The sequence below is a fragment of the Pavona decussata genome, unplaced genomic scaffold (genome assembly GCF_977016875.1).
Source record: "Pavona decussata unplaced genomic scaffold, jaPavDecu1.1 SCAFFOLD_234, whole genome shotgun sequence".
Classification (NCBI taxonomy): Eukaryota; Metazoa; Cnidaria; class Anthozoa; order Scleractinia; family Agariciidae; genus Pavona; species Pavona decussata.
The window spans coordinates 1,526,292-1,549,008 of NW_028145639.1; the positions used below are offsets into that span (position 1 = coordinate 1,526,292).

Here is a 22,717-nt window from a genome sequence, read left to right on the forward strand (position 1 = left end):
TGCAAATTACAAGCTTTTCGATTTATTTTAGCCGTTTTTAAACACAAATAACTTGACATCGCAGCCACCTAAGAAGCTAAAGGTACTTTTAGAATGTTTTGCTGTGATAAAAGACCTTTAGACAGAAATGAGAAGTTATAAGTTTTTTTCTTGAGATTTTAACAAAAAATCTGGCAATAACTAATGATTCTTTATTGACTTGAAAACGCTCTTACTGATTTTTTTCTAGTTCCGCCCACAAGTTGTCTAGGTTGAGTAGTTTAAACCCGGAAAATGTCGTTGTTAAGTGTCCGATTAAATTTCAATATAATCGAGGTTATTTAAAATGAAATGCTTTGTGTCAAAGTTGCTATGGTAACAACTGTTGCTTGGAAACCAACAAAAACATACAATTCGATCATAGGTTTGAAAAGGTGGTGAAGTATGACGGAAATCGAAGCAAGCCATCCATGCGAAATATTAATTTGAAAAGATCCACCCCAATGCCAGAAAAGCTGTTGGGAGCATCCTTAAACCGAACATGCCTCAGCTATAAAATTAATAGTTTCTTAACGTCGAAAACAACATTTCTCTTTGTTCTGTTACAAAATCCAGGAAATGTGACTTACTGAATAGTGAAATTTCTTGAAAGTGATAAAAAATACAAAAATGTGTTGAAAATTCACGTGACAAATTAAATGATAATTCAGGTCCTTTGATGCAGTGCGTCTTCGTGTTTACAGAAAATTCGTTTCACCGAAGAAATAAAGTTCGATCTTAGTCGGCTTTTGAAAAATAACTAACTATGTTCTACCTTGACAAAAAATTGCTTGCCTTGTTCTTGTTCCCATGCTTGTGTTGTCAAGACTTGTCATCTACAAAGCGTCCTGAAAATTAAGAAAAATCTGCAATTAGAAAGTTAAATTGTAATGACCTTTAGGTGATCGACTTACAATTTAAGGTATCAAACAAGTCAGTATCCGAAAGTTAATACAGATAGATTCAAGAACTCTTACGTTAATCGCCTAATTTTTAAATACAATTTAGCTATGTGAGCGTATTTTAATTGTAATTAACTTAGATGTTTGTACTTTTTACTCAAATATTGTGACATGAGATATGTATTTTTTATCTCGTGAGGAAATAAAGACTTTTTTTATTATAACTTTTATTATAAATAGGTTCAATCTGCAAAGTCAACCATTTAAGGTTCAAAATCTATTAATTTCGCGACGAAAATATTAAAGGATAATTAGTTTCTTTACTTTTTGCTCAACAGGGATGTAATTGAATGCAGTTAACAGTTGGTTTAACTACGTACAACCACTGGTACGCGAACGGCCAAATTACATTTGAAATAGGTCCCAACAAGGACAAAAGAGCTCTCTTTTTATCTATCATTGTTTACGTTTAGTTTCCGTTGTGCGTAGGGGTATTAAAGGGTATGTGGAGTGTTTTCAATGGTTTGTATAGCCTTGTTCCCAGCATCTAACTGCGACGTCTCTTTTTCTCCTTCAAGAAAGGAAGAGAGAGCCCCCTTGGAATTCTTTTGCTCGCCGGAAAATGAACTCTTACAAATTGTGAGCAATGTTATTCCGTGTGTCTCAGCTTTATTAGAGCTCTATCACACGAAACGATTGAAGATGGTAAGCGGCGATCAGAAATAATGACGTCATCATTGTCAAATTGCGACTCTAAAATGAACCTTTTCGAACGATGTGCAATCACAAAATGTCCTCTCAGTCTGAAAAACCCAGATTTTATCGCTCTGTTAGTTTTAGGAATGATTGGTAAACTGTCTTTGATTTTATTCATTTAAGTAACTTTCAAGATACAAGGCCCATCTAGCAGCTATGACTGGAATACGTTTGCCCAATATTTCGGTCAGACAAAACTAGACCTAATCAGGGGCTAAAAAGTAGGAGTAAACGAAACTGGAATAACTTTAAAATCTACAAACGCCGACGAAATCTGTGCTTTAGGGATAGATATAGAGTTCTACGAATATTTGGTCGCTAGTGGTTTTGTTACTGTGATAGACACGCGTTTTGAACCTGAATAACGTTTTTCAAATTAAAGCAAACGGCATGCACTTTGGGTACTTTTTCACAAATTTATCTGGGAAAAAATTGATGTGGCCGGTTAATAATTCATTGACTTTGATGTTACCATGGCAACCAATTTATGACAGGCAGTTTTTTCAGAAAATGGAAAATCCCTTTTAAAATGAAGAAAAATTACTTTTCTTGCTGTAACTTTTATGTTTTTAGTTCATTTTAGCGTTCCTTTGTTGGTTTCGATCACTTTTAGTTCGATTTCGGCGCTTTCCTGAAGTTTTGGGGAAATCCAGAAATCAAAGACGGCCGCAATCATGACTTAATTATGACGTCATATTACTTTCGTTCGTTCACTCGACACTTTCTCGACAACAAATTATTATTAATTATTTTTTTCCACTTTAATGGCGTAGAAATCTTTCCCACGAAAATTTTACAAGCCTCGTTTGCGTAATTTAGGGAGTTCTTCCCTTCCTCTCCCCTCCCCACCCCCATGTCCATTTTTGCTCCTTCTGTCCAGTAACTAATTCTCTTCTCACGCCTGCTTGAAAGAAAACGACTGCTACGTAGCCGGAGAACTCTCCTTAAAGAACTTTCATAAAATTTTGAATTGGCCGCATGCCTAATAATTTTGACGGGACGGCCCTTAGTTGAAACAAAAACCTATTTTCTGGATTTCTGAGTGCATTTTAGACGATTTAGCCCAACTTTACTTCAATAGCAATCACAAATACCATTTGATGCTTGACAATTTGGTCCCTCCGAAAACAGATGGTTTCGTCTTTAAAATTGTCGAGCGAGTCGAACTTCACTTCCTGCGCCTTAGGTGCTCCTCATTTCAATGTTCATTAGAATTCTATTTTGTTACTTTAAAATTTCATTTTAAAATTACATGATGCCTCATACTCACGAGACCTCGAAAATGTCCTCATTTTTCTTGGGGTCGAGACACAAGGTGTAACACTGAGGCTAACATTGGCACAATATCGCACGCAAGAAAGTTGGAGCGTTTGATGAAGGGAATTTCTACTCCTCCAAGCAAATTGCTAAGTTTAAAAAGTGGAGATGACATTTTACTGTTCTAAAAGTTGAATATGATTATCGCCCATTTTCATGCTTTTATAACATAGAGAGTAAAGTTACTGAATTCTGATTGGCTGTTACAGAAGGCATTTTTTCTTAATTTTCCTTTCACCCAGGGCAAAATTACTCACTCTTGATTGGTCGAGGAAGAAAGTACCCCTTTCTGTTTGGCTAAGCACGGGATTTCTACATTTAGCTGGTTCAATTCTTCATTTTGTGCCCAACAACAAGTTTTTTTAGGTTCTTTATAGTTTGCATTTCTTTTTAATAAGCCAGGCTGTTTGTGCCAAAAAAAACAAACATGGTAATCAAGTGCTGCAGCTGTAAAGGAAATTCCTAAAGGTAAATTTTCGCGTCTTACTAAAACAGCAAAAGATTATTTGTACCAAACGCTAAAAACTTGAATCAGATTTTTTTTTTATTTGAAAAACTGAAATCAGTCATGACGACCAAGTGCTTTGACCTCGCTACGACTTCTTCCAACGAACGATAACCGAACATAACAGTGCTCTTTTGATGGGAGGAAGGAACAGGTCAAATTCAATGGAAGAAATTACTCTGCAAGTTCCTTCTTTGGATCCGCTGTTTTCTATATTTATCGATCTGTGTTCGTGCAATTTTGAAGCAGGGGAGTCAATTAATTGATGCCTAACATTTGTTTTCATCGTTGTTAGCCCCTTCTGAATTTTAAACTTATATTTTCTCTTAATTATGTGTGTATAATAATCAATTTTCTCGTCTGTTTTGTCTGTTTTGTACACTACGAAATGATAAAATAATTTGTTTCTTTGCTTGCCTTAGGGGTGAGTGTTGTTACTCCGGGACTGACTGTTTTACGAAGTGCCGCGATGGTTTAAGAAATTTTGCCCTCTATGTTATAAACACGTAATCGCATTGAGTCCTCGTAGAGTTAAGGATTAATTTTCACTTGTATTTTCAAAGTTTTCGCAATTGCCCTCGTCTCGAATTTGGGGAAACTCTGAAAGTACGCGTGAAAATTAATCCCTAATTTTACTCGGCCTCATGCAATTACACATACAAATTTCCTGCGTGCCGCCATTTTGGTTTATGACGTCATACGTTTGCCACGTTTGTCAAGAAGCAACCATATGACGTCATGGAAACCAATTAGTGGCGCGCAGAAAAATTAAAAGCAAAAATACGTGAAAACAAAATCCAATTTGTAGAACAGTAAAATGCTATCTCCAATTTTGCACTGAAGCTTTGAAATTTAGACACCATGTCCAACAATTTAACGTCAATTTGTTCGAAGAGCGGAAGTCTCTCTAGCCACATTTGGTATTTGATACCCAAAACGTAAACGAAAATTAACATTTCTAATACTCTAAAACAAGCAATCTAAATAAACAAGAGAAAGGGGAACTCACCTTCTGTGATTAACGCTTCCTCTTTCGCTTTGTATCAAACTTCCATTATTAACGACAATCCGATGCATCATGCTCAGTGTTGCCCTTAACATTAAACGTAGGTTTGATTAATATAGTGCAGGTGGTAACTGGTGCCCAGTTGTAATGCACGTCAAAAGAATCAGCTGGGTCGCTTAGGAAAGCTTCTTACTCTCAGCCAGCTTTCAATGTCAGTGGAATTTGTGCGTCAAATAAGATAATTTAGAGGCGCCTGTGGCTGCTCCATTGAGTTCAGGTTTTATCTTCACTTTAATTGGGATAAATTACCCAGTTGTTATGCACGCCAAACGAATCAATAGTGTCACCTACGAATGCCTCTCAAATAGAGTTGGCTCAGTCAGCTTCCGATGTGAATGGAATTTGCGCGGCGCATTCGTAAAGTAAGATAAAAGGTAAACACGTTAAGGCGTCTAGGGCAACCCCTCTAAGTTCATCCAGTTCATCGCCCAGCCAGTAAAATGATATTCTTATTTAACCCACTACCCCCTTCTAGGTATACGACAAGGTATCAAGTACCAACAAGCGATAATTTTGACCTGTTTGGTGGCAGGTAACACATTAAATAATTAATTACTATTTAAATGGACCAGTAATTCTGTCACGCAACCCCTCAGTTCATTTGGTTCATCAGCCAGTGGAATGATGTTCTTATTTAATTCAGATCGGTGAACTGGTATAAGAAGAGCGGAAGTTCTCTTTATAACCACATTTGGTATTTGATACCCAAAACGTAAACGGCAATTAACAATTCTAACACTCTTAAAACAAGCAATCTCAATAAACAAGGGAAAGGGGAACTCACCTTTTGTGATTAACGCTTCTTCTTTCGCTTTGTGTTGACCTTCCATTTTTAACCACAATCCAATGCATCATGCCCTTAAAATTAAACGTAGGTTTGATTAATATAGCGCAGAGGTTAACTGGTGTAAACTGCCCAGTTGTAATGCATGTCAAAAGAATCAGCTGTGTCGCTTAGGAAAGCTTCTTACTCTCAGCCAGCTTTCAATGTCAGTGGAATTTGTGCGTCAAATAAGATAATTTAGAGGCGCCTATGGCAGCTCCATTGAGTTCCGGTTTTATCTTCACTTTAATTGGGATAAATTACCCAGTTGTTATGCACGCCAAGCGAATCGATAGGGTCACCTACGAATGCCTTTGAAAAAGAGTTGGCTCAGTCAGCTTCCGATGTGAATGGAATTTGCGCGGCGCATTCGAAAAGTAAGATAAAACGTTAACACGTTAAGGCGTCTAGGGCAACCGCTCTAAGTTCATTCAGTTCACCGCCCAGCCAGTAAAATGATATTCTTATTTAACCCAGATCAGAGCACAGATCTTTTCAGGCAATGGTGCTAAATGTTGACTACCCCCTACTAGATATAAGACAAGGTATCAAGCACCAACAAGCGATAATCTTGACCTGTTTGGTGGCAGGTAACAAATTAAATAATTAAAACTGTGTAAATGGTCGGACCAATAATTCTGTCACGACAACCTCTCAGTTCATTTGGTTCATCAGCCAGTGGAATGATGTTCTTATTTAATTCAGATCAGTGAACTGGTATAAATACCTGGTGTTTTCAGGCATTGATACTTAATATTGAATACACCCTCAAGAGATATACTTTATTACAAGACAAGGTTTAGTAAAGACAAGGTATCTAGTACCAACAAGCGATAACCTTACCCTGTTTGGTGGCAGGTAACAAATTAAATAATTAATTACTGTTTAAATGGCCCAGTAATACTGTCACTCTTGCCAAGCAATTAAAATACTTACAAATTTTTTCATCAATGATTTATCTTGCTCTTTAAATTGTACTTCCGATTAAACTTCGTTCTGCTGCATTCACTTTTTGCCCTAAAATTAAAAGCATGTGCGATTAATATGTTGGACAGGGCTGTTTGCTGCTATAGAAAGACTACAGTTGTCGTTGAAGTCATTTTCGTTTTCTCTTCTAAATGGGTATACCCGTGCTGTATAAGAAAGTTCTAAAACTGCTGAATGGAGGGCAACATCTCAAACCATATTTCGAGCAAAATCCTAACGTTTGGCAGCTCCATACATATTTTTGCCGGAATCTGAGATTGGTTATATCACTAACTGATAACAACAGGAAAGTTTCGAATACGCTAATTGAAATCAAGACTTCTTAGTTACTAACATAACCACTACCTTAGAGAATATAAAGGTATCACTTACTTTGCTTAAAATCTCCACAATTTAATCCTGCATGAATCACCTTCAAATGTAGGGCCATTTGACATTGCTTATGCATACCATTTGTGCTGACGAGTTGCACTGAGAAAACAGGGTTGCTAGCTCGATTGAAATCCTGGAACCTCTCGTAAACGTCCATCCTGAAAATTGAGAACACAGTATAGGCATAAATTGATGGGATCAAAGACTATCAACAGGGCTTTTTGAGATTTCGTAGACCTTTGGGGAAAGCGAGTAGGATCGATTCCTCCCTCTCATCAGCACTGTTAACCTCCGCCCCCCCCCCCCCCCTCCCCCCGCCCCAAATAGATTACAGCTATGCAACGAATATTAGAGGACACAAAATTTTCAAGATTGCTTTGTTTGATGTTCTTAACTGAGAACTAATCACGTCCTTTGCCACTGGGATGATGCCACCTACTATTTCCAAATGTCGACCATCTTGGAAATCCACCAAAATTGACCAAAACTAAATTAAAGAATATTAATGTGGACAATTAGAATATTGTTGAACAAGTTCAAATTATCATGTTTAAACGACAAAACAAAAACACTAAACAAACAAGCAATCATTTTGTCAGAAAGAAACTAAAATCGCCTGGCTATCACTTTCTTACAAACTTAAACAAAACCGTGACTCATCATTTACTTTTAATTATTGAAGCAAAGTTGACTAACTTTTAGCAAAACAAATGACCGACCACAAAAATTCAACTAATTTCATACTTGAAACTTCACTTTCATTCCAAGATTAACTCATAAAAAAGAGAATAAATCGTAGATGATTTACCTGTCTTAAAACGCCCAACGTTCTTTGAAGTTTCATCTTCGTTAATCCAACATCGATGAACGTCAAAGCCTTGCTCTCTGCGTCGTTTTATCTTCCGTGAGATTTGTAGTCCCCCAGCGTTTTCCTGTCGCCTTGAGGTTCATTAGTATAGATAACACTCCATAAAAGCTCAGAAACAAGGATTTAGAAACTGGAAGGTTAACTTTGCGAACGGCGCCATGTGCGTGAAGATGAGACATGAATTAAAGATGAATTTTCGCATTATATTTGCAATTCAAATTACATGATGAGAAATGCAGATTACAAAGACAAGTAAAAAAATACAACGATTGAGTGGAAATGATAAAAAATAGTGAAAACTGTAGTTTAGGGACGTAAGGAAAAGCAAAAAAAAAAAAAAATGCAAACTTGAGAAGAAAATTAGTTTGTTGTGGAAAAATACTTAATTAACACTGTAACTTGCAAGCACTAGTGTCGAGAGAGGCTCCCCTCGTAGGAATAGCGAGAAAATGTAAAATTTTCAAACCGTAAAATGCACGTGCGCTTATTTTGCTGCACGTTAGAATCGTCCGCTGCAAAACAACAATGTAAAACGGTCTAATGACGTAACTTACGAACACCGTTTAATAACTTGATTTCAATTAATCTACTACAGTCGAACCTCTTTATACGGACACCAAGGGGACAGGAATAAGTGTCCGTATTATAGAGATGTCCGTTTTATAGAGGTAGGCTTTATATGAATTTCGGTCTCTCAAAGATCAAGTGAACTGTCCGTAATAGAGAGGTGTCCGTAAGGAGAGGTTCCAATACACAAAGGTCGGACATCTGCAGTAGATCTCCCCCAGCCCTCCACCCCACCTCCCCAAAAAAATAATTAAAGAAGAAAGAAAGAAAGGAAGGAAGAAAGAAAGAAAGAAAGAAAGAAAGAAAGAAAGAAAGAAAGAAAGAAAGAAAGAAAGAAAGAAAGAAAGAAAGAAAGAAAGAAAGAAAGAAAAAGCCAAAAAAAAAAAAAAATAAACAAATAAATAAATACAGTGGAACCTCTCCTGTACCTACAACTCTTTAATACGGACACCTCTCTATTATGGACAGTTCACTTGGTCCGTGAGAGACCGAAATCCATATAAGGCCTACCTCTCTAAAACGGACACCTCTATAATGCGGGCACACTTATCCCTGTCCTCTTGGTGTCCGTAATAAAGAGGTTCGACTGTAAATAAATCACCAGGAGCGTATGAGCTCCTGGAATCACTTTACTTGAGCTTGAGGATGAAATTCTAGGGTGTGACCAAGCAATCGCAGAAAAGCTGTTGAACAGACTTTTTTTGTGACAGAAACGCAACAAAAATCTCAGAGATATACTTTGAGCAAACACAAAATAAAAAAAGCAAAGAGCGTTGAATCATAAGAAAGATCACTTTAAAATTAGTCAGTTTACCAAGTTTAGGGTTAGGGTTAGGGCCTAATATTCTCTGTAATATTATAAGCCCTGCATTTTGACCTAGTTTTCATCCGAAATCCACTATCCACTATGCATTTTGTCTTAGTTCATCCGAATACTATCCACTATCCGTTTTGGCCTTAGATTCATCCCAATACTATACACTATCGGGTTTTAAATAAATTTTTTCTTTATACTATACACTATGGATTTTGGTCTAATTTTTATCCTAAAACTATCCACTTTAATTTTTTTTATCCTAATACTATGCACTCTAGTTTTTGGGTTTTTGTCCCTTTTTTGGTGTTGGTGTTGGCTGAGGCTCAACGTCCTTATTATTTTTTTGGCAATTTAATCCTGAAAAAGTCCTTTGCTTGTTCTTAATTTACCTCTTGTAATAAGTCTATGCCGACGGACCAAGACAGGTCATGCGTGGACCTCCTTGTACAAGCCTTTAGCTTTCTGGGTCTCCTCGCCATTTATTTTATTTATTTTATGAAACTGTTCTTGTTAACATGACTCACATTGTAACTACTGTAATCTTACGTATGAGGTGGTGATGTGAACAAATAAATAAATTTATTACACCCATTTTAAAATCACTGGTGATCCTTGCAATCTGATTGGCCCTCAACAGTGCGATTTATTCACAAATTGCACCATTTTTTGCTCTAAATCGCATCCTTTCTTTAGCCCATCAAAATGGAAGTGAAGTAACAAAAATTGAATATTAATATTGACAATGATACACTGTGATTTCAAAATAGGTGTACTAAAGTGGTGATTGATCTTTTTGTCGTGCAATTTTGGTCTGAAATCATACTTGTGATTTCAAATCAAACTCGCGCTGCGCGCTCGTTCGATTTTGAAATCACGCGTATGATTTTAGACCAAATTGCACTCCACTCAGTCCATTATAAATTAAATGGATAAATAAAAATAAAATAGCTATCAAAGAGCAGTTTGTGCCGTAGTATGATATCAAGCTCACTGCTCTATTGCGCGGCTTACATGTACTCTAGTGCTGAGTACAAGATTTCCCGGTAGCCAACCTCGGTAAATTTGGCTTTACGAAAAGTATCGACCTCAGAGGTTTTTAAGTATTTATACTGTTTATTTTAAAAAACATTTTATTAAAATAGAAATGTTCTTAACTGACTGTCAGCCTGGGTAAATAAATATTCTTAGTATGTTCTTAAAGTTTAGTTAATCTCAGCCTCGACTAGCCTCCCACGCAGACGTTCTTAGGGCTTCGTCACGCGTTCCTTCCCCACGAACGTCCTGCAGGAACGCGTGACGAATCCCTAAGAACGTCTGCGTGGGAGGCTAAGCCTCAACATTCTTATAAAAGAAGAGTGTAATAGGCCATTTTCGAGTTGCTGTAAACCTCATTATGAAAGCGAGCTAGGCTAAAGGCTGGTTTCCATATGATCGCGGATCGCAGATCGCAATAAGGTCTGCGATCGTCTGCGATCATATGGAAACCAGCCTTTAGATAGAACATGGTTCTATCTTCTGTGATCGTCTGCGATCGCGATCGCAGGAACGCAGACGATCGCAGAAGTAGTTTCCATATGATCGCAGACGAGCGCAGACCTTACTGCGATCTGCGATCTGCGATCATATGGAAACCAGCCTTAAGTGCAAAAGCTTTTCATATGAAAATTAGTTTTGTTTGCATACGAATGAAAACTAATTTTCATAATAAAAACTTTGCACTTAGCCTCGCTTTCATAATGAGTTTCACAGCAACTCGGAAATGGCCTATTGAGAAGCCGTGCGTACTAGCTGCGACAAAGAAGGGTACAAGTCTTATATGGGACACTGTCACGAAGCTTTTGCTCTATGTTTGTCAAAACCGCTCAAATATTTGATAAAGAAACTATTTTATAACTCGAAATTGCTGTTAGAGCACCGGGAGGAAAATATGAAATGATTTCTCTTAGAAAAATTAAACTATAATGAATTTTTTCGCCTTTTCTCCAAGATACATAGGAGAAACTTGAAAAAAATTGACTCTTTTTTCAAGTTGCAACACAGGTCACCAAAGCGTATGTGACACAGGTTACCATGCAAGCGTGATTTAAGAGTTTGTATGGAGTTATAATTAAATCGAAATTTAGACAACAATATTCCCACAAAACCCACAAAAAATATGATTAAGTCTGAAAACGCTTACTCGGTGTGTTTTGCTGTGTTTTCAATGCTTCTCAGTGCTTCTGAACGCTGTTTAGAGCGGTTTATCTCTCAGCAGCTGGTCCACGTGCATCACTGTATTATGTTAATGACAAGGTAGGAAACTAAAAGTCGAATTTGAATAAAATTTGGCCCGTCATTTTAGGAGAGCGCTTCGAAAACCTCGCTAAAATTTGCTTGAAACTTAAGCACTCGCTTAGAAGCACTGAGAAGCATTGAAAACACAGCAAAACACACCGGGTAAGCTTTTTCAGAATTAATCATATTTTTTGTGGGTTTTGTGGGAATATTGTTGTCTAAATTTCGATTTAATTTTAACTCCATACAAACTCTTAAATCACGCTTGCATGGTAACCTGTGTCACATACGCTTTGGTGACCTGTGATGACACTAGTTTCTGTACACTAGCAGAATTATTGGTAGCAAAAATTAATGAATCATTATTTTGACGTTTACATCCATACCTGTATGTATTTTGGCTATTCCAAATGACACTTTTAAGTATCACCTATTAAAAAAAAAAAATACGTGCCTGACACTGCTCCTAAGTGAAAGACGTTACGGGACAGGTTAGTTTAAGAGATGCCAGTGCGTTGGCGTGATTGAATGGCATCTGCTGGGTAACGGAACAAGCCAGGAGGTTTCGCCTTTATATTAAATCATGGATTAATAAAATGATTTCTATTATCGAAACAAAAACAAAGTCTCAAGGTGAAGTTTAATTTCATAATTTTTTATCAAATTCATCGAAGAATGGTTTCAACATATCATGATAATAAATACGAACAAAAAAAATCAATAAGATTTTTGGTGAGTTAATTAAACATCCTATAATGATGCAGATTTACATTGGGAATCTCTCTTTAGTACAGTTAAATCTTTTGAACGAACAGATCTTGACAATGATTACAAAAAAATCAATAAGATTTTTGGTCAATTAATTAAACATTCTATGATGATGCAAATTTACGTTGAGTATCTCTCTTTAGTACAGTACTAAAAAAACCGATGAGCTTTCATAAGTAATGTATAAAAAACGAGCAGAACTGTTTTATCGGGTTTAAACGACTTCAAAAACATTCCTGGAAAAGCATGTGTCAATAGAGTTCATAACAATTATGCTTTTGTGAACGTTGGAAATTAGCATACGAGAAAAAGCATTAGGTATTAAATTAGTGTGCAAGAAAATCAAAATCTCACACGAGTTTTGAACTTTTCTTCTACTAACCGAAGAGGACATGGCGTCCTGTTCCAGAGATTTTTGGAAGCCTAAAAATGCCGAGGAAAAGAGGAATTTAATCGAGAATGCCACCCCAAAGTCAACACGTGCAGTGACAAAGTGGACATTAAATTGTTCTCTGGAATGGCAGAATGGTAGGAAAAACAAAATTCCCGCAATCGAAAAAACAGCTGCTGTGTTGATAATTAATTCATTTTCATAAGTTACGTGCAGTGTCTTTATATCTGATAAAACACCGCATACTAATTAGGAGTGCTTTACCAGCTAATAAAACACCGCATACTAATAAGAAGGAGGTTTATCGATATAAAGTTACTGTACGTGATGTATTATCGGTCATTTGATAGGTCAATTGGCTTACGAATTATTAATGAGTTTTTGAAGAGCGCTAGACTGCTGTGAGACCGTGCTTTAACTTTCGTACTTTTTTTACCGTGAATATTCTTGGGAAAATTACTTTTTGAGAAACATGTTTAATGTCTCTAACAACAGTTTGTCTCACTCTGCTTTAAAATCTGGATCAGATCGCCATTCTTGTGATGAGTTACATCTCTTCTTCAAAGATGCAGATGAGGACATTATTGATGTCTTTGACACAGTAGTTTGTGCGCTGAACTTGTTGTCAAGCATCGTTGCTGTACCATTTAATATCCTCATCTTGTTCGCCTTGTACCATGCTACCTCGCTGCACCCTCCATCCAAGGCGTTGTTATCAAGTCTCGCTCTGTCTGATCTTGGTGTAGGCGTTATTGTTCAACCGTTATATATAGCTTATAGATGGGCACAGATCCATGGCGACCTTCCAAACGCGTGCATAGCAGGAATTGTATCTCATATTGAAGGCAGCCATTTTTCTGCGGTTTCGTTTCTGACGATGACAGCCATAAGTGTTGACAGACTTCTTGCTTTGGTGTTGCATATTCGCTACCACAGCGTTGTCACGATAAAACGCGTTTTCTTCCTTCTCCTTACAATTTGGCTACTGAGCGGCATCTGGGCTTCAACCTGGGTAACAGACCAACGCATTTACAGTTCCATTACCATTGCGCTTATACCCATCTGCTTTCTGGTGACACTTTCGTCGTACGTTAAAATTTACCTCTGTTTACGCCGACAAAACATTCAAATGGAAACTCACGGGGAACAGCCGTCAACATCAAAGGAAACTCAAAAGAAAAACGAAAACACACCCTCGCAAATTCGCTACAGAAGATCTGTAATCAGTATGTTTTACTTGTTTTGTGCTCTCTTAATATCTTTTTTGCCATACTTGTCGCACAAGATTTTAGTAAGTATTTTAGGTTGGCGTTCATCCACTTCGGTTTTATTTAGTTTTGGCTTGACTCTGGTTTACATTAACAGTTGTGTAAATCCACTAATTTATTGCTGGCGAATTCCCGACGTTAAGCGCATTGTAACAAGTATTTTTCAGAATGTAAGGAGTATTATTTCGAATGCCGTCGATACTTTCATGCCAACTGGAAATCGAGTTGGAAGCCAGATGGCTCAGAATCCCGTTTTCCAAAACGATCAATAAATGACTACTTTACTCGTATTGTAGCATCAAATGAGGAGATTAAAAGGTGCATAGGATTTTTTTTGATGAGCATGGTCTTTTTGTAGTTCCACGGGCTAGTTTGTGGTTGAACATCTATTTCTGACGCGACGTAATGTACAACAGGCGTCGTGTTCGATGAATTTATTTCCTACGGAAAATTATTTTACCGCGGCCACAAAACGTGTAATTTCTTCAATGCAATCTTTCACAAAAACGATTGCTAAAAGAAAGGGAAAAGATTCTGGAGAGATTGTTCTGTATCCAGTGAATATTGATGAACATTGCAGTTGAAATTTGATCATGCACGCATATGTTTTCCGATGTATGCAAATTTTGCTTCAGACGACGCCAGACAGTCTGACGTCATTCATACTTTGTTTTTCACTGTTGCTAGGCAACAGTGCGGACACCTCCAAAGATATAAACAAATATATATAGATATATTTTTCGCTCGAATTCGCGCGGCTTAGCTCCGCTCGGGCCGGCTCGGCCCGACAAATTTATTAACCTCGCTACGCTTCGGCCCTCGCTTCGCGAGGAACTAAAGAAATATGAAGGAAGGTTTATGTCTTATTTCTAGTTTCGAACTAATTAAATTACATGAATTGTTTAAATTGTTGAAGGCACCTGACGAGAATCCATGACAGCTCCTTATTGTGTCTTTTGGCAAACACTAAAGTTAAGTTTCTGCCTGACATTGTCATGCTTAAACATACCTTCTACGATGAAGCATTTTTTAATTGTTTTGTTTTACTTATAAATTATTCTTGATAGATAGGCGCTTGAACGTATTGCTAACTTTTTCTCCATTACGAAACTTCATGTTATATCACAAAAATATGTATTTTTTAATTCTTCTGTAAATTTCAATCTCACGTAGATTTCGGCTTTTTTTTTTTTTTTTTTTTTTTGAAGTAATATATCAAACACGACGAAGAGTCAGTGTTTCATCCGGTTTTCAAACAAAGAGAAGTAGGCTTAAAAAAAGGAGGCACAGCCGAGTTTCTTCAAAAAGCCAACTCTGAGGTATTTGAAAGTCGAATGAAACAATCCTTCGAGTGTTTGATATAGCTTCGAAAACAATAATAACAAATAATTATTCGAGAAATTAAAAGCAAATTTTCACCAAATTTTATGATACTCAGTAAGATCACATTTCCAAACCTCCTTCGCGATAGTGATTTCCTTTGTTTTGTCTTTATGAGTTTTATGAATTATTAGCGAGTTCGAGAAAAGAATATCAAACCCGGAACGAGAAATTGTTGGCATAGCTCTTACAACCATCGCCGATTGAAAAGGAAAAAATTAATTTGAGTTTAATAGCAAAGAGATTTTTAATTAAATCCCCTTTTTTAAACAAGTGTTTAGAAGATTTTGCAAGCTTTGAAAAATGACTAATACGCTGAATACAACCTTTCCAGTGCAAACTATGTGCTGATCACAAAAAGTTTCAAAAAAGTAACAATGGGGAAATAAAAACGCGATTTTACGCTTTTTCTCGCTTTTTTGGAGTAATCAGGGTGGTGTTGGACCTAGTTTAGCCTAATTTTGTCCTAACGCTATGCTCTCTAATTTTTTACTTTTCCGCTTTTTTGAAGTAATTGTTTTGGTATTAGCTTAGCCTAGTTTTCACCGTCATTCTATACCCTCTACGTTTTGGAGAGATGGTAGTATTGGTATCCTTATACGACACACTTATTTTCGGCATTTTGTCGCCCCCCCCCCCCCCCCCCCTCCTCCCCGTTTTTTTTTGGAGTATGATGCCGTTGGCAGTATTTTAGCCTAATTTTCATCCTAATACTATTTGACGCTTTTTTTGTAGCGATGGTGGTGTTGGTGTTAGCTTAACATAATTTTAATCCTAATACTGTACACTCTCATTTTAGGGGTTTTTTTTTTTTTTTTGAGGGATGATGGTATTCGTACTAGTTGAGCCTAATTTTTGTCCTAAACTATACACTCTATTTTTTGGCTTTTTGTCTATTTGATTTTTTTTGTTTGATGGTGGTGTTGCCATTAGTTTAGCTTATTTTTCATCCTAATGCTCTACAACTCTTATTTTAAGCAAGTATAGAAACTCTCTTAATTAGAAGTTTTTAGAGAAATGTTTCCTTGTGCACTTGTCTTATTCTTTCTACGAAATACAAGCGCTTGTAATCAGTTGGTTACTTAGAATATCAAGCAAGTCAAACGAAGGGTTCTTCAAAAAGCTAAAAAAGGCCAAAAATTACATTTATTTAGCAGTGCACTTAATTATGTGTTGCGTTTTACCCATTCAGAAGCCCCCATTATGGGTCTATTATATTCAGGCGCTTATTACTGTGACACTTGCGTATGAATTATACCGGGAGTGCAGCTGAATATTTAAGGGAAGCAAGTCGCGCTTGATTGATATTCCTCTGCAACGACTTGTTGAAAACTAGCCTTTTCAACGAATCCGTTAATTGAGTCATTTTTTTTTATAAATTTATCCCAGTCCATAGACACCACTGGCGCTTATTACTGTCATACTTGCGTATATGAATTACACTGGACTGCAGCTGAATATTTAAGGGAAGCAAGTCGTGCTTGATTGATATTCCTCTACAACGAGTTGTTGAAAACTAGCCTTTTCAACGAATTCGTTAATTGAGACATCTTTTTATAAATTTTTCCCAGTCCATACACAACTGGTATCATGGCACTCCTAATAGGCAGTTACAATTACTCGTTTATAAAGATACTTTTTAAATGTTTCGTAGTCAAGGATACCTCATAAATAAGCCAAATACAAACATCGCTGGAAATGTGTTTAGTTTTCAACCAAATATTCATTTTCCTATGTGCCAAATAAATAAACCTGAGTTTACCGTATACGTAGCTTTCAGAATAATGCTAATGCAGGTACGGTCCGTGTGTATCCATTTTCGATCACTTTTATTTGAAAAGGGACCGGATTTTCTTATCAACTTAGGTCTCATGTCTTCGACAGTAAGAACGAGAACGATCGAAAATTCTGTTAAAAACGGAGATTTACAAAATCACTACTCAAAGTGAAGATTTTTGAAAACGGGGATGAAAAGTTTGCCTGTGAAGGTTGTCAAAAGCGATGACATTAAATATCGACAGATTCTTAAGTAACTAAAAAGTGGCCTTGTTTAAGTTTTGATCGTTTTCAATAATCTATGTGTGGACACCGAAAGAAACGAATAGACAAACAGAAACATTTTCAAAAATATTCGTTTTCAATTAATTAAAGGCGATCAAAAACCGATACTTGTGGGGAGTGGCTTAACCGGCAACATCTTTACGATGTACAGTTTTAAAAGGCGCACGGTTTAGCATCATGATCAAATGCTTTCTCAGCTAAAACCTGACAGTACATTGTGACAAAGATGGTACGGAAGCAATTTTTTCGTTTGGTTTTATAATGTTCTCTGGCGCATGTTTAATAAACAGTTTAAGACAAATATTGTGTTTGCTAAAAAAAGTTAAGCTATAACCAAACGACATTTTCGTTTGTGTATTAATGTTTATATTGTTTGTCATAACGTAAAACCGTTCCAACCAGCGGGCCAGTTTGCAATAAAGTTCCTCTTTTCCCACGATAACATTAATTTGCGTAAGTTAGTTGAACTTATTTTCTATCGTGTGAAATCAACACATGGTTTACCTGTCAATCATTCTCAAACAGGCGCATTATTAAAATGCAAAATTCATTGGCTGTGTTCAAGGTTATAAGGATGAACTGTTCGATAATGGCTTACTGTTTGTGAGAGCAAGATGGTTGAAAATTCATCATACACAAACGCACGTGTTAATCGCTTTACTTGCCATGATCCATCAATTTTCCTCCAAGTTCAGACTTCACTCCACACAAACTACATCATAGCCACCATTTTTAACGCAGTTTTCTCCTTCGCGGCATTTTTCGGCAACGCCATAATTTTGACCGCGTTACGAAAAGCATCGTCCATAAATCGGGCCACGAACGCTCTTCTATGCAGTTTAGCGATGTCTGACTTCATGGTTGGCCTGGTCGTGCAACCATCGCATGTTATATACTGCATTTACGGAGTGATTGGCGGTCCTCAAGTTCGGTGTTACTCTCGCACTGTGTTTCAGTACACCTCAGATTATTTCATTGCTATATCGTTTCTTACTATTGTGGCCATCACCTTGGATCGCTATCTAACGCTGTGCCATCGCCATACATATCGTTCTGTGATGACACCTGGTAAGATCCGCGGCGTGATAGCCTTGGTTTGGATCATTTGCCTCAGTTTTCCGTTAGGCCGACTTGCGAGCCCCTCCACTCCAATGATTCTGTCTTCAGTAGTATTCATTGCCTTCCTGGCCATTCCATCCTTCGCCGTTTACAAGATTTACCGCTTTCTCAAGCAGCATCAACTTCCACTGTCCTCCCAACTTAAGCCTCAAACAGTGGATACCAAAAAGGCGTCAAGTTTCAACGTTTCCCTGTACAAACGATCAGTTGTCACCATGATGTTGGTTTATCTTGCTCTTTTCTTGTGCTTTCTTCCCTCTGTTGCAGTGACAGCTGCCTGGGTGACAGCAGATCAGCCAGGGAAGCTGCGACTGATACGCGTGGGTAATTTTACGCTTACCGTATTGATGTTCAACTCCAGCATCAACCCGTTTCTTTATTACTGGAGAATTCCAGAAGTTCGTAAGCTGACGGGTGACTTGTTCAAGAAACTGTTTCGGTGCTTCAGAAGTGGATTTCGTAAGAAATACTCTTTTGACAAGGATGGTCAAAAGCCGTCTGGGGGACATGGAGATGCCGTTGTTACGGGCAGCGTAACTATAGTCCAAACGAACCACTAAATACTCTTCTGTTGTGTCATTTTTTAATTCATACTCTTGTTAGAGAAATATGGGAACCAATTCGAGGTCGAATTGAAGGCTTTCTTTATAAATGTCAGAGCAATGAGAAGATAAAAAAAACTCTTTCAGTATATTTGTGATCCAGTAAAAATCAGGGTCAGTTTAAAAGATAAAAATATATGGATAATAGAGGAGAACAGAAGCGGTATATTAAATCAAAACGCAAAGCGTGGAAAAGTTCTTTGAAATTTAGAACTTACAGGGAATGGAATACACGTAATGTCTCGTAAAATGCGTGAAAGAATTATCCAGCTTAACGATTTGAGACCCTTACGATATAGTTACTACAAAACTACATTTTAACCGAAAATAAACGGCTGATTCATCAAAAAAATGGATTTTAAATAAGCTATTCTGTAAACTGTAATGTGACGCTTTAACCCCTCCAGCTAACTGGGCTTTTCTTTGTCTTGAATCACATTTCATGCAAATTTGCTAGGTCATTCTATAAATCGATGAGATAATATATTTGTATAAAATTTTGCAATTTCTCTTATATTTTCGATTTTGACGATGGAGAAAAGCTTTTGGAAACAAACCCTTTCCTGAAAGATGACCGATAAGGAAATGCATTTACAAATGTCAAAAAGGAATCACTTGAACAATAACAGGACATTTCTTTCACTCATTTCGTGTGCGTTAATTTGCGCTAGCACTGATGACGTTTTAAAGAGAGATAACGTAACAGAGTGTTATTTATTTCAACTTTCATTTTTTTACTGTTTTGTAAAAGCCATTTTTTTCCTCCGCGTCTGTTCCTGGTCGCTGCTATTTTGTAGTTCTCCGTCTTTTTAGGAGTGGTACTGTAATTGTACGAGAGATTTATGGAGACTTGTAGAAAGTATCAAGATAAAAATGACACACAATGCCACCTCTTTGTATTAATTATGCTGTTTTTATCGATCCAACAACCGATATGATATCGGCCTTACAAGTGTACCGCAAACCATGTGTGCTGACTCGCTCTTCAACTGTATTCTACCGAATTTCTCGTGACGCAAAACAAGCGAGAATCTACATTTTAAGATATATCGTATACTAAACTTCTTCCTAAGAAGGAGAATTAACGCCGCAGTACTTTTTTTGATAGGTATTATGCACAACGTTATGTATAGTCTCCTTCGCAGCCGCTCGGGCCGGAGTCACGCAACGCTCACCGTCTGCGAGCGGCTGCGAAGGAGACTATGTTATTTAAGACCGAAAAAAAGAGAAAATGTAAGCGTGTTACTGTAAATTTACAAACGACGCTCTGAAGGAGGTTTTGCGCTTAAATGAGCCGGACGGTGATAAGTGGATAAATGAAGGACCTGAGGCTTGAAAGGAAATACCAGTTTGGTCATAGGAATAACGGTCATACTGGATGGCTAAAACTGTGACGGCGACAATAGAGGCTTTTTTTTCTGTCAGCTAATTTATTTTTACTTTTCGTAAACATTATCATCAGTCCATATTATTTCGGCCCAGATTTACGTCGAGTGACAATGGTTACATTTATTAGGTCAGATCAGTCCAGTAACAGAGACCTTTTACTGTCACCGTGCGGGTCTTTACTAACTTAGCATATTTCTGTCATGTTTATGAAAGTTCCTCATTTCAGTTTGGAGATCACCCTTGTCTTTAGTTTAATTGACTTTTCAAGAGAAAAAAAAACATGTATGGTCATAGACTGCGATGGGAGCCCATGATATGGGCTCCTGTCTGCGAGCACTCCCTCATTTTTCTTAGAGATAGCAACCAAAGTGGGCGAACCACGCGAGCACGCGCGAAAATTGCCTCCGCGAGGAGTCGCTGATCGCGTTTTGGGACACTGGGAACGAACTTATTGATGTACACTCAACAGGATGATTACATGAAGAGAAGGACAAACAAAACAAAGATGGCTGCTCTCGTGCTTCCAACAGTGGCAAGCTTTGAGTTTTCAAGAATTCTCCGGATTTCTTGGATCGTTGGAGTCGTAGTCCACACAACTTATGTATTTATCAAAAGTGTTAAAGAATCTCTAAAAGCTCCGGACAAAAAGTTAAATGAGCAAGCTGCAACACGTGTTCTTTTCTTCCCGGACAGACTTCTCGCATGTAGGCAATTTCTTTTCGAGGGAGGCTGCAATCGCCGGAATTGCCAGTTTGGTCATGAAGATACATCCCTAAGTAAACTCATTACAGTACTTTTACAAGCCAAGCAAACCCTCGATGTGTGTGTGTTTACGATCAACTGTCGGGAGCTCGCGGATGCCGTTGTTCAATTGCACAACAATGGAGTTATTGTTAGAGTTTTGACTGATGATGAACAGATGGGGTCAACTGGCTCACAGATCGAGAAATTCCGGAAAGAAGGGATTCAAGTACGGCACGATCTCTCTTCGTTCTTCATGCATCACAAGTTTGTCGTCATTGATGGAAAGCAGCTTGTGAATGGCTCGTTTAACTGGACTAGACAGGCCGTCACAGGAAACCGGGAAAACGTTGTGATCACATGTGATGATGGGGTCGCAAAAGCTTTTTTAGAGGAATTTGACAAATTATGGGAGGAGTATGATCCTTGTAAGAGGACAGTGTTAACGGCATGATGAGTTTACTGAACAGCTTTCCTTGTTATCGTTCGTCCCCTGTGTTGCTGCAGTGTCCAACGTTTTGCATTTACGTTTTCAATAGGTGGTTTGCAACCATTACCTGGAGATCCAAAAAGACAATGGTGTGGCAGCCATGCTGGATGAAAGAACCTTTTGTTTTGTCTTCCAACAATGCTGCCATGCCAGTGTCTCTGGATCTCCAGGGATTGATTGCAAACCACCTATAGTGAACTACAGGATATTTTAAGTCTTACTGCCCTTTTCTGACATTTTACAAGATTGAAGTTAGGCATGGTTGTCTTGTTGTGCATCGTTGGCCGCTAATTGTTCGATTTTATCCCTTTATTTCTTTTAAGATGCTACTGTGGAAAAATTTTTTCTTTAGCCTGGAAAAATATCAGTTTTTGTTAGTTATTTTGTTCAGTTAGCCGTTTTTACATGTATTAATTTTCACCCAGAGAGACTGCCTAGTAAAGCATTAATATGGACTTTGAAATGAGTCTGTTGAGAGGTTTATGTTATGACTGCAGCTGACACAAAAAGTACAGAACCACCTCACCCCCCTGGTGGAATTTTTTGTTAAACTGCAACAAATTGTATCCAAACATACTGATTACAGTTCCACAATAAAAAAATGGGTGTCACTGAGCTCATTTTTGGGTGATAACCAGGTTATACTGTTACTATGGTATTACCCTTTAGGTGGAGAAAATTTCCACAATTTGTTCACCAATATTAATTTGGTATCATTGTTGTATCAACTGCTAAAGAGTGGTAGTATCAATGTGTGGACACTAGCACCAGCCACCTTAAAGGTACAGTAAATTTAGAGAGAAAAATTATAGATTGTCATTTTTATCCATAGAAATAAACTTTTCAGTAAGATCTTGCAAACAAAAAAGATCTTTTTGAAAAGGAGTGAACATTTGCTGAGAAATTGGGATTAGGCGTTTGGGGTCGGTACTTGTCTGTTTAGCGAGAATTTTTTTAATAGGTGTTTTCTCAAACTTTAATTTTCTCTTGGAGGAGACACTTTCAAGAGTTACAACTCAAAAACGATTAGGCCAATTTCAGTCAAATTTCGCCAGATGCGAGAAAAATGTATAATCAACATAAACATGTTGGGGAATTCAATAATTCTAAAACTTATTTCCTTGCAAGTCATTTCTGTGTATTTACTCCACATGTTCTTCTAGTAGTTTTAAAAATGTTCTACAACTTTTGAACGCAATTGAATAAAGAAAAAACCCTGACACATTCTTTTAGGCC

At 37.4% G+C, this 22,717-nt stretch overlaps 3 protein-coding genes and 1 long non-coding RNA gene across 4 annotated transcripts; 3 read left to right on the plus strand and 1 right to left on the minus strand.

The window, feature by feature from the left end:
* Positions 1 to 339: 339 nt before the first annotated feature.
* Positions 340 to 6,818, minus strand: LOC146458061 (uncharacterized). The gene is made up of 4 exons (XR_014858306.1): positions 6,747 to 6,818; positions 6,324 to 6,404; positions 5,349 to 5,422; positions 340 to 866 (listed from the first exon to the last, which is right to left on the minus strand). It is a non-coding gene; the product is annotated as an uncharacterized LOC146458061 (long non-coding RNA).
* Positions 6,819 to 12,883: 6,065 nt separating this feature from the next.
* On the plus strand, positions 12,884 to 13,973 carry LOC146458062 (melanocyte-stimulating hormone receptor-like). Its single transcript, XM_085091360.1, has one exon. It carries the CDS (start codon positions 12,904 to 12,906, stop codon positions 13,969 to 13,971), a length of 1,068 nt encoding a protein of 355 aa, XP_084947486.1. The 5' UTR covers positions 12,884 to 12,903; the 3' UTR covers positions 13,972 to 13,973.
* A 3,404-nt stretch (positions 13,974 to 17,377) lies between these two features.
* On the plus strand, positions 17,378 to 19,333 carry LOC146458063 (adrenocorticotropic hormone receptor-like). The gene has a single exon (XM_085091338.1). The coding sequence runs from the start codon at positions 17,755 to 17,757 to the stop codon at positions 18,817 to 18,819; it is 1,065 nt and encodes a 354-aa protein (XP_084947464.1). The 5' UTR covers positions 17,378 to 17,754; the 3' UTR covers positions 18,820 to 19,333.
* A 1,395-nt stretch (positions 19,334 to 20,728) lies between these two features.
* LOC146458064 (uncharacterized) lies at positions 20,729 to 22,096 on the plus strand. The gene has a single exon (XM_085091373.1). The coding sequence runs from the start codon at positions 20,729 to 20,731 to the stop codon at positions 21,443 to 21,445; it is 717 nt and encodes a 238-aa protein (XP_084947499.1). The 3' UTR covers positions 21,446 to 22,096.
* Positions 22,097 to 22,717: the final 621 nt, after the last annotated feature.